At 39.4% G+C, this 13,307-nt stretch overlaps 1 protein-coding gene across 2 annotated transcripts in view; it reads right to left on the bottom strand.

The window, feature by feature from the left end:
- TBCK (TBC1 domain containing kinase) overlaps nucleotides 1-13,307 on the bottom strand; it is a 174,089-nt gene that overhangs the window by 155,111 nt on the left and 5,671 nt on the right. For both annotated transcript variants that reach the window (XM_090266382.1, XM_090266383.1), the window contains exon 2: nucleotides 10,491-10,563. In XM_090266382.1, coding sequence (XP_090122508.1) covers nucleotides 10,491-10,563 — 73 coding nt within the window. The remainder of the gene's footprint in view (nucleotides 1-10,490; nucleotides 10,564-13,307) is intronic.

The raw sequence follows: 13,307 nt of genomic DNA on the forward strand, positions 1-13,307 counted from the left end.
CATAAATCTCTAAGTTACTTGACTACACTGCAATAATTTCAAATGTACTTTGAAACTAGGGCCCTTGAAGACAGAAAATTAATAAGTGCCTCAACTTCCACCATCAGGTTATATCCTAAAATAAGAATGCTACTATTTAAATATGTATGATAACTATGAAATGTGGCTTATTATCCAACTCTGGCCAGCATTCTACAATGTGTCGAAAATTCTTTGGAATATCTAATTCAATGAGTAGGCAATCTTTTAATAGGGGTAAATACAACTTATTCATCTGAGTTAAGTCAGATCATGTTTCCCATCACCCTAGTGAACGGCTGCAGATATAGCCTGCTTCCCATCAAAGTCTCCATGTAGAACCCCTGCAATGCTGAGCTCTCTCTGGTAAATTTTAAAAACGATAACCCTAGAAACATATGACAAACTACATTTTATTAAAGAAACATACCTTCACAACTGACCCCGTCTTCACATGCAAATTTAAGGACAATACAGAAACTTTCCTGGATGTGCCAATATCTGAATATCTGTCTATGAATTACACTTGCTGGTACTTTTATTGATTAAGCAAAAGTACATGCTCTGAATAACACTAACACAAAAGGCAAATACTTTCCAAATAGCACCTGGACTTAAAAGGCAAACCATTTCCTCGTGCTTGGTTTACTAAGAGTGATGAAGATAAATCTTTTTTTTTTCTTTTTTTCAACATTCTCTGGAAAATCTTTCACAAGGGAGTTAAGATTTAATTTCTTCATATTTCAGTATCTTAAATCTGGCTTTCAGGTAACAATTAAACAGATTAACAGACATCAAATATGAGATGACTTAAAACAAGTCTTCTAAACACTTTACTTTTTTTCTTGAAATCTACTGGTTATAGGAGCTTAATTTAATTCCATGCCTCTGTTTCCAACAAATAATTTTGATCATTTAACTAAAACTGGAGAGAAATATTGGCAAAATTTGAACTCTGGCACAAGTAACATTAAAAGATTTAAAACTAGAACATTCTCCAGAAATTAATTCTTCATATCCAAGTTTTAAAAATGGTAAGGAGTTTTCTCTTTCAAACCAGGTTATCAAACTACCTACAAAAATAACATTGGTTTATGAAAGACTGACCTAGTAATACCTCCAGGTCATATAAAATACCGTTATTTTTCGCTCCACAAGACGCACTTTTTCCCTCCAAAAGTGGGGGGAAATGTCTGTGCATCCTATGGAGCAAATATTGCATCACAGACTGCAATGCATATTACCTGACTTTTCAGTGGGTGGCGACAGCTGTTAGAAGAGGAAGAGGGGGGCCCACACGAAATCCCTGAGGATGCTTAAATGTCCCACTTCACTGCTGAATCTCAGGGTGTCTGGTCAGTTGCCATCTGCCTCTGCCCATCACCCAGGACCTGGGAGAGTGCAGAGAGCCCCCTAACACTCCCAGCTACAACCACTGACCTGCTGAATCAGCTGAGGCTAATAATGAGTATGAGGCACAGTGCCAATTGCCAATTGTCTTTGACACTGGGTGCGATCTGTGTCAGTAGAACCACCTCCCATCACCAATCACTGTGTCTTAAGCTCTGCCAATCACGAGAGGCAGATGGGAGGAGCTGAAGTAACATGTTCTGAGCTAGCCACTGGCTCCGTAGATGCTACAGCTATCTCGTCTACCTCCATACTGTTTCCAGTGCACACCAGATTTCTGTGTGAGGAGGCCAGCATTAACTGGGGGAGCAGCCATAAATGCTGAAGTTTGTAGTATATAAAGGGAGTTACGGTGGGGTCACTATACTAGTAGTAACACAGGCACTGAGGGGATTAAGGGGTATCACTAGCCATAATAGGCACTGGGGGTAGTCTGCCAGAACCTGTGACTAGGATAGTGATACTCTCAGTGACTGTTACAACTAGTGATACCTCTTAACTCCCTCAATGCCTGTATTAAAGGCCGCCCCTAAACTCTGACACTAGTGATGATGAGTTCTTGGGGTGCCCAGAAAAACCAGAAGAGTATTTGAACCTTAAAGTCTCTCCTCATTTGTTAATGACAGTGATGATGGTTCTTAATACCGCTGTTGACTGCTGTTCACTTTACATGGTTGAAATATTGTTATATTTTATTAAATATTTTAATAAAAATTTGGTTCAGAATATTATTTTTCTTGTTTTTCTCCTCTCAACCTAGGTGTGTCTTATGGTCAGGTGAGTCTCATAGTGTGAAAAATATGGTAATTATTTTGTTTGGATAATACATTCTTAAAAGGGTTTTAAAGCCATTAAAATTACAAAACTGGAGAATGCTTAATTTTCTAGTAGGATCTGAAACCTCAAGATAGCCTTAAGTTATAATATATTTGTAATAAAAATTATATAATGTGTCAGAACATTAATGCTTAATTCAATGGTATTAAATTCATTATGAAAAAACTAAGTAAATTAACACAGACTCTTCTCTCAGTTTCTAGGTTTGGTTCTTCTACTCCCCACCCATCCAATTTTACAAAATATTTAATCTTCAAAATATAAATCCGTGAGATATATACCTTGAATGATGTTTGAGTTTAGACAATCAATTGTGAATAACTACCAGACAATTAGCCACTTACAGTTTTGCAACAGTTTTAGACAGATGGACAAATAAAAATCATGGGTCTCAAATTGCAACCCCATCTAAATCTATTTCCTGTTTACTTTACATCAGCCTTTAAAAAAAAAAAAAAGGTTCAGAGTGCTTACTTTTGGCAGTAGGGGAAAGAACTGATTTTTAAAGCCATAAGAACATCTTTTCACTTTCTAAAAACAGGTTATAGAATTAATTAAAATTGTGGCATATCAACTCTGCACACAAAACCTGAATTATTATTGGAGACTAATGTAATCCAAATATGTGGGAAGTCAAATAGTTTTCCACAAAGCTAATTCAGTGGATGGATCAGATAACAACTTGGAACTGACCCTGACAGATACATTTCCATTCAAAGACAGTAAGTGCTGAATGTTGCATTCCAAAATGAACATGAAAAATATTGAATCTTAGTCTATGACCAGAACGATGGAAAAAGAGTACTTTATTTACAAAAAAAAAAAAAAAATATATATATATATATATTACTTGAAAGTATACTATATATAGATATAATATATATTATATATATGCACATATGTATGGCAAAAAGAGACCCCTGGCTGGTTTGGCTCAGTGGATTGAGCGTCGGCCTGCGAGCTAAGTGTCGCTGGTTCGATCTTCCAGTCAGGGCACATCAGAGAAGGAAAACTCTGACTCCAAAAAACCTCCGCTGCCTTGTGGCATACCTCTTCAGGGAAAGGCTAAGGGAGTAAACCCCGACAGAAAATCCGGAGCCGGAGTCCCTAAGGCGGTTTGACGTTGTAGTCAACACCGGCAACTCCTGCGGTGCACCTGAAGCCAAGCTGTATTGACTCCGTCTTTCCCTTGGACCCTTCAGCTGCGAAGAGAGGGGGGGGTCTGCTGCATGGGCAACAGCAGACCCTCCATATCACCCTGCCCAGGCTCTGTAGCTTCAGCTTCACTGGAGATGACACTCCAGCGTCATCGCAAGATGTCGATTCAACACGGGAGGAGACAGATACCGTGTCACTCCCGAGTCGGACTGCACAGTCATTCTCGGCGGTGCAGATAGACTCTTAAGAAGCTACACCATCGTCTCTCGAGACGGACGGCTGCCGACGATGGCAAAAAGACCCATAAAAGTTACTGCATGTTCTTTTAAATGAATGAAAAAGTATTGAAAAATGTAAATGGCATAAAAGACAATATGAAATTCACATTTAATCCTGTTCATGTTCATCTACTTGCTCAAAGAATGTTTCTACCTAAAACATTTTATTCTCATGAAAACATATACAAACACAGTGAAGACAGGTTGCTTCTCTATACTTCTACTCTATTGAAACTACTGTATTGCTGTTCACTGTTATGAGATTTATCATCTCTAAAACAAGGATGAAGGATGATTAGCACAGAAAAATAAAACATTTCATAAGCTAATGGATTTACTCTTATGGCATAGCTGTATGAGCTGTACCTTTATATAGTACAATTGAACTTAAAAATAAAAATACAATGATAGAGTTGAGGTAAAATGATGAAAATGGAAATCTGTCTTCTGAGTAACCAGCTTCTCTTTTCTGCCTCAGTTCTCTTAGTAAGTAAAGGAAGAACATATATGCACAGAAAGGAAAATGTGGAGATCAGAAGGAACATTCTACAGTTTACCATTCTGACGACCTGAAAACTACTCTAGTTGTAGCTTACAGAGTCCTTTAGAATGCCTAAGAAAAGAAGACCATAGGTAACACCAATTCCAATATAGGACAATTTTGATAGCAGCACAGCTATGTCTGTGAGGACCCTATTCCATCTCTAGTACTTCTGGATATTCCCTTAATGCTCTACTATCTCTCTCCTTTTGTTACAGAAACAGGGGAGTCCAAAAAAAACCCCCAGAGTTTGCGGCAGGGAGATAGGGAGCAGGAAGCAGCTTTCAGGATGCCCTTGCATGCCTGGAGTTAGTGGCTGGATACATTGTTGCAAAGATCCGCTTTACTTTCAAGGCTCAGGAAGATGGGAGGGATCTTGGACTCTGGGCTGGTATGGAAGAAGCAGACAGAGCCTAGGTAGGGTTCTGTGAATGGTCAGAACTGTTTGCAACACCCACTGCATGAGAGGACGCAGGGAGAGAGAGGAGGCAGGGAGGAAGAGAAAAGCAGCTGCAGAGATATTTTGGGCTGGCTCTGGCTCTAGGAGGCTCTCTCTCTCAGGCTCTCTCTGGCCCTCACGCCCTCACTCTCTGGCTTTTGTGGGCTCCCTCCATCTGGCTTGGAGAAGGGATCTCCAGGCTGCTGTAAGAAGAGGCTCTTGCCAGGCTGCTTTGAGAAGGAGAGGAGATCCATGCGGTTTGCAGGAAGAAGGCAGTTTACAAGGAGGCTGAGAATCCAGGCGATCCTGCATTGAGAGCTGGAGGGCACCACAGCACAGAAAGGACCTCCCCAATCAGAACTGAGTGATTGGCAGCTACTGGTAAAGCTGAACTGTGCCTAGGAAGTAGGGAAACAGTGTTTCTGACTTCCCTAAGACCGGCCAGGTCTGGGAGGGGGAGGCAGGACTTTGTGTAAATAAATAATTCTTTTCCTTTTCACCAAACTCTGGTATTCAGAGTTATGATTCTGGCGGCGGGCAATTGGACCCCTAACTAAACAGCCCGTGGATTCTGTTTCAATCGGAGCATCCCAGGGGTTCTGTTACACTTTCATAGACTAAACTACTTCCTTTCTTCTGCCCCAAATGCCCTAAATGAATACAGAATAATTTTAAGAAAGTATTTCTTATCCACTTTGTTATGAGGCTAGCCATGAGGCTTTGGAAAGGCCATCAAGGCAGGGAGGGACTAAAAAGCCTCCTGTCAACAACTGGCATCAAATGAGTGAGTTGTCTTAGAAACAGATCTTCCCTCTAGATGGCTACAGTTCCAACTAATATGTTGACTGCTAGAATAACCTAGTTAAGCCATTTCCGAATTCCTAACCCAGAGAAATTGTATGAAATGATAAATGTTTATTGTTATTTTAAGCCACTAAGTGTTGCAGTAATTTGTTAAGATGCAATTACTTTTTCATACTATTTGTTCTTATAGAACCAAAGAAATACAAAGAAGTATGCCACTGGATCAAGCATCTTCATTAACAACGTAATATTGTTGCTATATGAAGAATTCACAACTGAAGTCAAAAAAGAACAGGTTTTTTTTTAAGAAAAGAAAAAAGAAGGTATAATTTACATAGGTGAAATGCACATATCTTAAGTGTATATTTCAGTGAGTTTGACAAGTTTTGAAAGAACATGTACCATGCAATGTCTTGATCAGGAAGTAAAAGATTTCCGTTATCCCATATGGGTCCCTCAAGGTTATTGTCAATCAGTTTTTCTATTATCCCTCCTCACAACCAGAGTCAAGCACTATTTTTATATCTACCACCTTGGATGAGTTCTAATCTTTCTAGAACATCACATAAATAGAAGAAAACAATCTCTTGTGTCTGGTTCTTCTGCTTAGCATAATAGTTTCAAGGTTCATTGTATTGTCGTGTGTATCAGACTTGGCTATTTACATAACCTGATTTGTTTACTCATTCTCCCACTGAAGGACATTTGAGCTCTTCCCAGTTCAGGGCCTACTATGAATAATGTTTCTGGCACTATTCTTGTGCAAATATTTTGGTGGACATGTATTTTTCCTTTCTCTTGGTTAAATACCAAGGCAGGGCAGGGACTAGAGTGAGGCAAATGAGATACCTATGGTACAAAATTTGAGCAAATTCTCTACCGATGAGTAGGATTGCTGGATCACAAAATAGATATTTCTATAACAATTTTAGTCTTTTAAATCATAGCACTGTAATTTTACACTTAGATTTGTCTCAGACTTTTCTATCAGGAAATCTACCGTCTAGTGAAAGAAAACATAAAAATATATACTTGTAAAGGCATTTGTAGGAGACCATTTTGTGTGGTATAGGAAACTGTAACTGTTGTGCAAGCCGGGTGCTGAAAATGGGACTGTAAGACTTGACTGAGAATGGGAAGCAGCTGGTGTCATGCTCCAAACACCACACCACTGGTCAGGTATCTTTTGAGGCCTGTCCTGCTTTATCCAGCTTTAGATCTGTATCAGCAGGATGTTTTAACTATCAACAGAAGGCTTAACTCAAGGAGTACAATCTAATTTTTTGCAATGGGCTCTGACACCAGAAAGTTTTAACTGATTGTTACAATGTATTGATCTATGTTCCTCTTTGATAATCCTCTTTATGGCTGGGTGGAGGGCTGCTTTCCCAAGCCAAGCATTTCTGCCCATAGCTAACAATAAAAGCTCTAAAGAGAAAGAGATCAGCAGCATTCTCTTCTGAGGGGTGCTCTCCATTCCTCAGGTCATTGGTCTCTGGGACAATTTCTTTATATGTGATTGGGGGACTGAGGGTCCAGGAACACCCACAGGCATTTGGTCAATATTATATTATCAAATGTAATGCATATTTAATAAAATATAAAGTTGAGAATAACATCCTTTAGAATGATCCCTATAGCAAGTAAAACTTGTTTTACAGAAAAGAAAAATGATTAAGAGAATTGTCCACATATAGGAAACTTCTGGCCAAGATGGAGGCCTAGATTGACACGCTCCATCTCCCTCCACAACTAAGAAAAAATACAATTACCGCAAAACCAGAAGTTCCAGAAAATAAATGGAAGTCCAACATATGAAGTTATAAAGAAGTGGTACTTGTCTAAACGGGTAGGAGGGGCAAAGCCGGGGTGGATAAGTCAAGCTGTGCTGGCGGTAGCAGCAGCAGCGACGGCGGCAGGATGGCTGTAAGCACAGACACCCATATTTAAGGGAAGGCGAGAGCGCCTGGGGAGCACCCCTGGCTGCAGACTAGACCCATCAGCTTGCGATTCCAACACCGGTGAAGGTAGACCCCCATTGCCTCGGACTGTCCCATTGCCTCGGACTGTGAGGCCCAGAGGGTGTGGGGATGGAGGAGGCTCCCGGTCTCTCAGTGGAGAGTGAACGGCAGGAATCCATCTTGGACCCCCACCCCCCTAAAAAACACCACAGCATGGTGAGAAGGGTCATCCGGTTATGACAAGTGCACAGGGCACCGCCCCCTATTGCATAGAAGGTGTGACAGCCCCGCCCAGGAAGCAAACGTAAACACAAAATTGTCAGGATGGCACAGATCATGATAGAGACCCTGGTGACGCAGCTGACCAGACAGCAAATATCTAATCTAACGAAGCAGGAGATAGGAAATCTTTCTGAGGCACAGTTCAGAGCTTTGGTTATAAAAATGCTTACAGACATAACAGCAGATCTTAAACAAGACAGGGAAGGAATGAAGTTTAGTCCTGCTGAAATGAACAAAAAAATATACGAAACTGTGATGAGGGAAAGAAAACCAGGGATCAAATCAACAAGTCAGAACACAGAGAAGGAACAAACAGTCAACCAGTGCAGAAAGAGGAAACGAGAAGTGAGGAAAATGAGGAGAGGCTCAGAAACCTATGGGACAGCTACAAGCAGGCCAACATCCGAATCATAGGGTTGCCAGAAGGTGAAGAATATGAACTAGAAATTGAAAAATTATGTGAAAAAATAATAAAGCAGAACTCCCTAATCTGGGGAAGAAAACAGACTTACAGGTCCAGGAAGCACAGAGAGTTCCAAAGAAAATGGACCCAGGGAGAACTACACCAAGACACATTATAATCAAAACGTCAAAAATTAAGGATAGAGTGAATCTTAAAAGCAGCAAGAGAGAAGAAGAGAATTATGTACAAAGGGGTCCAATAAGACTGTCAGCTGATTTCTCAAAAGAAACTCTGCAGGCAAGAAGGGACTGGCAAGAAATATTCAAGGTAATGAAAAGCAAAAACCTACAACCACGATTACTCTATCCAGCGAAGCTGTCATTCAGAATAGAAGGGCAGAGAAAGTGCTTCCAGGACAAAGTAAAACTGAAGGAGCTCAACAGATACAAAATACTGTTATACGAAATGTTAAAGGGACTTGTTTAGGAGAAAGAGGATCAAAACTATGAACACTAAAATGAAAACTGTATCACAACAACCAACAACAGAAGCCAGGGAACCGAAACAAAGGCAAACTAAGTAGGCGATGAGAGTCGCAAAAGTATTATAGGTATGGGGAACATATTGGGGGGAGGTCAGCTGGGAGGGGGAAGGAGGGAAAGGTAGGGAGATGGTACAGGAATTAAGAAGCATAGTAGGAGGGAGTGGAGTAGACAGGAAGATGTTGAGAAGAACTATATACACAACCAATGGACATGGACTAAGGGGGGGCAACTGGCGGAGGTCACTGGGTGGAGAGGAACAAAGGGAAAAGAAATTGGGACAACTGTAACAGCATAATCAATAAAGCATATTTTAAAAAAAGAAGAAGAAATAGAAACTGCCCTGGCTGGTGTGGCTCAGTGCATTGAAGGCCGACCTGTGAACCAAAAGGTTGCCGGTTTGTGTCCTAGTCAGGGCCCATGCATGGGTCTTGGGCCAGGTCCCCAGTCGGGAGCTTGTGAAAGGCAACCAATCGATGTCTCCTTGCCTTTCTCCCTTCCTTCCCCTCTCTCTAAAAAATAATGAATAAAATCTTTTTTTAAAAAAAGAATTGTCCAAGGCTGCCTAGGTAGAGGCTTCTTCATCGTATATACTAAATTATAAATATTTATTCTAATTTAACACAGGTTGAATTTAAACAAAGTGTATTTTCCAATAAAGATGTAGCTACAATTAGTTCTCAACTTTAATGTTAAATAGCTTTCACAGCATCAGTGATCTATAAAGCATAAATTTAAACTGGTGAGCAAAGAGTATCATGTTCTTAAAAATTAAAAACTAAGATTGGTGACATGCAAAAATTATAATTATAAAAACATATTTACTGGGTGTGCTTAAGGTATTTCTAATATGTAGAAAAGTTACTTTTAACACCTTTGGTCAGATTAGACTTTTTTAAAGAAGCAAGTAAGGCAATGATATACTTGTTATCTGCATCTTTCACTCCAGAGACTGCTTAAAACCAAATCATTTAAAGTAGCAACAAAAGTGTTTTTATTCAATTTATTTGTTTTGCTTCTATTAAATTACTACCATTTAGGAAAATGCACATTTTTCTCCACTGAAAGAGATTTATTTTCATCTAGAATACAGCAATGATTAAAAAGTACTAACAAACAAGAATATTTCCTTAAACTAGAAAAATTATAATCCTATAAAGACTCCTGGAAAGCTCTTTTTATTGGTTTGGTACAACTTTCTTTATTCATTAAAGAAATATTTTTGATAATTTTAAGATATTTTCAAAAAACCTGTTAAAAATTTCATTTAATAGAATATTTATAATAAAATTCAGACCACATGCTTTTCTTGGCAAGAATGTCTGAAATAGAAAATAAATTTACTGAGTCATTGAAATAACTGAATTTATATTGTATCATTTATTTCGACCCAAGCCCTAATATTATTTTTCTATACTCTTCAAAATGGTCTTTAATTAACACAGATCGCTGTGTCCCTAGGAACATCATATTCTATATAAGTTACCAAATACCCCTTTCAGGAAAATACTCTTAATCTCAGCTAGGTAACTGCTTAGTACAAAAAATATTTCAAATTGTCACATACATACACCATAGGAATTTTTTATCAAGGACTTTGGAGAATGCCTACTTCACAAAAGCTGAACACTGGTTAATATCAACAATAAATTTCCATGAGGTCTGTGAATTAAATTATCCAAAATGAAAATTTGCACCTGGATTTTATCATTAAATAAGAAACAGAAGAAACTAAAACCCTGTAGTTTCTAGTTAAAATGCCTTTTTGTTTGCCAACTTCTTTTTTTTCATTTCATTTTCCTGATATTACACAGTACCTCACAGGTTTCCTTTCTCGAAGTAAGTCTTCTAGACTCCGTTCACAGTGTTCAGCCACCACCACCAGTCTCTCTGAATAAAACAAAACAAGTCCACTTTATATTTTATTAATACAACGTTTTAATAATAAAATAATATACCCCACTGGAGATATTAACATATAGTACAAATGATATTTTAAAAGAGCTTTTCAAACTCTGTATTAACTACATAATTAGCAAATACATAGAAATACATGATCAATATGTAATATAACAATACATTAAATAACAATTTCTTTTCATCTTGTGTTTTTCTCTAGCGTTTCTCCCATGTACATCAGAAATAATAGAAAGGCTTATCTTTGAAAAAAGGTGATCCTTCCTCTGACACAGGCTAAGAGAAGGAAATGCTTGGATGAAGATGTAAAGAAATTTTGAAGGAAAGGAAAAATTGGGAGCTAGGGACATTATCTTCACAGCCTGGGTCCAACACAAGATCTGTGAAACTGAGTTCAGGAACTCAAGAAAAACAGAAATGTTCTGAATCATGACTATGGAGAAATAACAGAAAATTGACTTGGGATTGTTTGTAACATCATGGGGCCTTCTATGTTGGTGGGCACAATCAATATTATGATGTAATTTTATTTTCCAACAAAACTATAAACAGCACAGTTCTAAAGGTCAGTGTATATATATTTTTTCCTTCATTAGTAACCCTAGTAACTAACCATTGTCTGACATTGTAACAGAACCCACGGGCTGTTTAGTTAGGGGCCCGATTGCCCGCCGCCAGAATTATAACTCTGAATACCAGAGTTTGGTGAAAAGAAAAAGAATTGTTTATTTACACATAGTCCTGCCTCCCCCTCCCAGACCTGGCCAGTCTTAGGAAAGTCAGAAACACCTTTTCCCTACTTCCTAGGCACAGTTCAGCTTTACCTGCAGCTGCCAATCACTCAATTCTGATTGGGGAAGTCCTTTCTGTGCTGTGGTGCCCTCCAGCTCTCAATGCAGGACCGCCTGGATTCTCAGCCTCCTTGTAAACTGCCTTCTTCCTGCAAACCGCATGGATCTCCTCTCCTTCTCAAAGCAGCCTGGCAAGAGCCCCTTCTTACAGCAGCCTGGAGATCCCTTCTCCAAGCCAGATGGAGGGAGCCCACAAAAGCCAGAGAGTGAGGGCGTGAGGGCCAGAGAGAGCCTGAGAGAGAGAGCCTCCTAGAGCCAGAGCCAGCCCAAAATGTCCGCAGCTGCTTCTCTTCCTCCCTGCCTCCTCTCTCCCCCTGCGTCCTCTCATGCAGTGGGTGTTGCAAACAGTTCGGACCATTCACAGAACCCTACATAGGCTCTGTCTGCTTCTTCTTACCAGCCCACAGTCCAAGATCCCTCCCAATCTTCCTGAGTCTTAGAAGTAAAGCAGATCTTTGCAACAATGTATCCAGCCACTAGCTCCAGGCATGCAAGGGCATCCTGAAAGCTGCTTTCTGCTCCCTGTCTCCCAGCCGCAAACTCTGGGGTTTGTTTTTGGACTCCTGTTTCTGTAACAACATCCTATCCAACTATGTAAGAGGAGCAAGAGAAAAGTACAACTGGGCTTACAACTGGTTGGGGATTTGATAAAGTTATTTCAAAAGAAATCAAGGGTTTAAAATAAATTGGGTTAATGTGAACATCCATGCAAAGTGGGTTGTAGGTTAGATAAGAAAGGTTAACACATAATATAGATGGCAGAGAAGATCAAGTGAAGGTGCAATGAGATTGGAAATCGTGAAAACTGCATAGAGGTGTGGTGAATAAAGTGTAGCAAAGGTAGAAAAATGAGATAGCAGAAGATGGGAAAGGAGAATTTCAGAGGAGGCGATGGAGTAAAAGCAGTTACTCAGTGACAACTAGTTCAAGGCATGGTCTTACATGGAGGGGGAGAGATGAAGGACAATGGTACACGTGCAGGCAGTCACGTGAAGTGTGAGGGCAGGATATTGTATGGGTCACATTTTGGAAGCTGAAACTGTAGGAGGTGGCGGCATTATATAGAATCCTCTTAAACACTAAAATTAAAAATGCTCTTTCAGATGAAAGACCCCAAGTGATCTAAACAGGAACTTAAAGAGAATTAAGTTTGAAAGAACACTAAATGAGGAAAAAAAGAATAGGAAAGAAAATCATGAAATAAGGTCTAATCCTTCAATTCAATTTAAAAAAAAAAAGCACAGAAAGTTGAACTCCAAGCAATTTAGTACAGCTATGAAGTTCAGAAGGAAAAGGGGAATAATACTATCAGGAAACCAAGATGGGAAGCTGCGTTCCTTTGCTTTCCATCTAACCACATTTTGTACGTTTTCTGCACAGCTATCTGGCTCGCTCTCCAGTCTAATCTGTAGACTGGCATCTCTTCTACCCAAATTTAAATGTTTCTGGGTCCCCAACCTTAGATTCTGGGTCTTCATATTGTGTTTTCTCATTTATTACCAAAGCTGAAAAACTCTCAAGTTTTATCTCAATCTCAGAACTCTCTTTTGAACTCCAGGCTTGTATAGACAATTTCTCACTTTAATATAAAAGTCACCTCAAACTCATCAGAACTCGAAATGAACACATAGTTTGCTCTTTAAGCCTGTTTCCTTTAGTACTATTTCAGTAAATGGTACCACTATTCTGGCAGCTACTCCAGCTAGAAACTTAGGAGAAATCTCCCTTTCTCAAATTCAAAACGTTCTGGTATTTCCATTCTCCAGCTGTTTGCAGAATCTATACAGTTTGCTCTATTGGCCACAATTTGGGTCCAAGCCAGCATCATCTCTTATTAGATTACTAATAATTGATTAGTAATTGATT

This window comes from Furipterus horrens, unplaced genomic scaffold (genome assembly GCF_987537825.1).
Source record: "Furipterus horrens unplaced genomic scaffold, mFurHor1.1.pri manual_scaffold_2, whole genome shotgun sequence".
NCBI lineage: Eukaryota > Metazoa > Chordata > Mammalia > Chiroptera > Furipteridae > Furipterus > Furipterus horrens.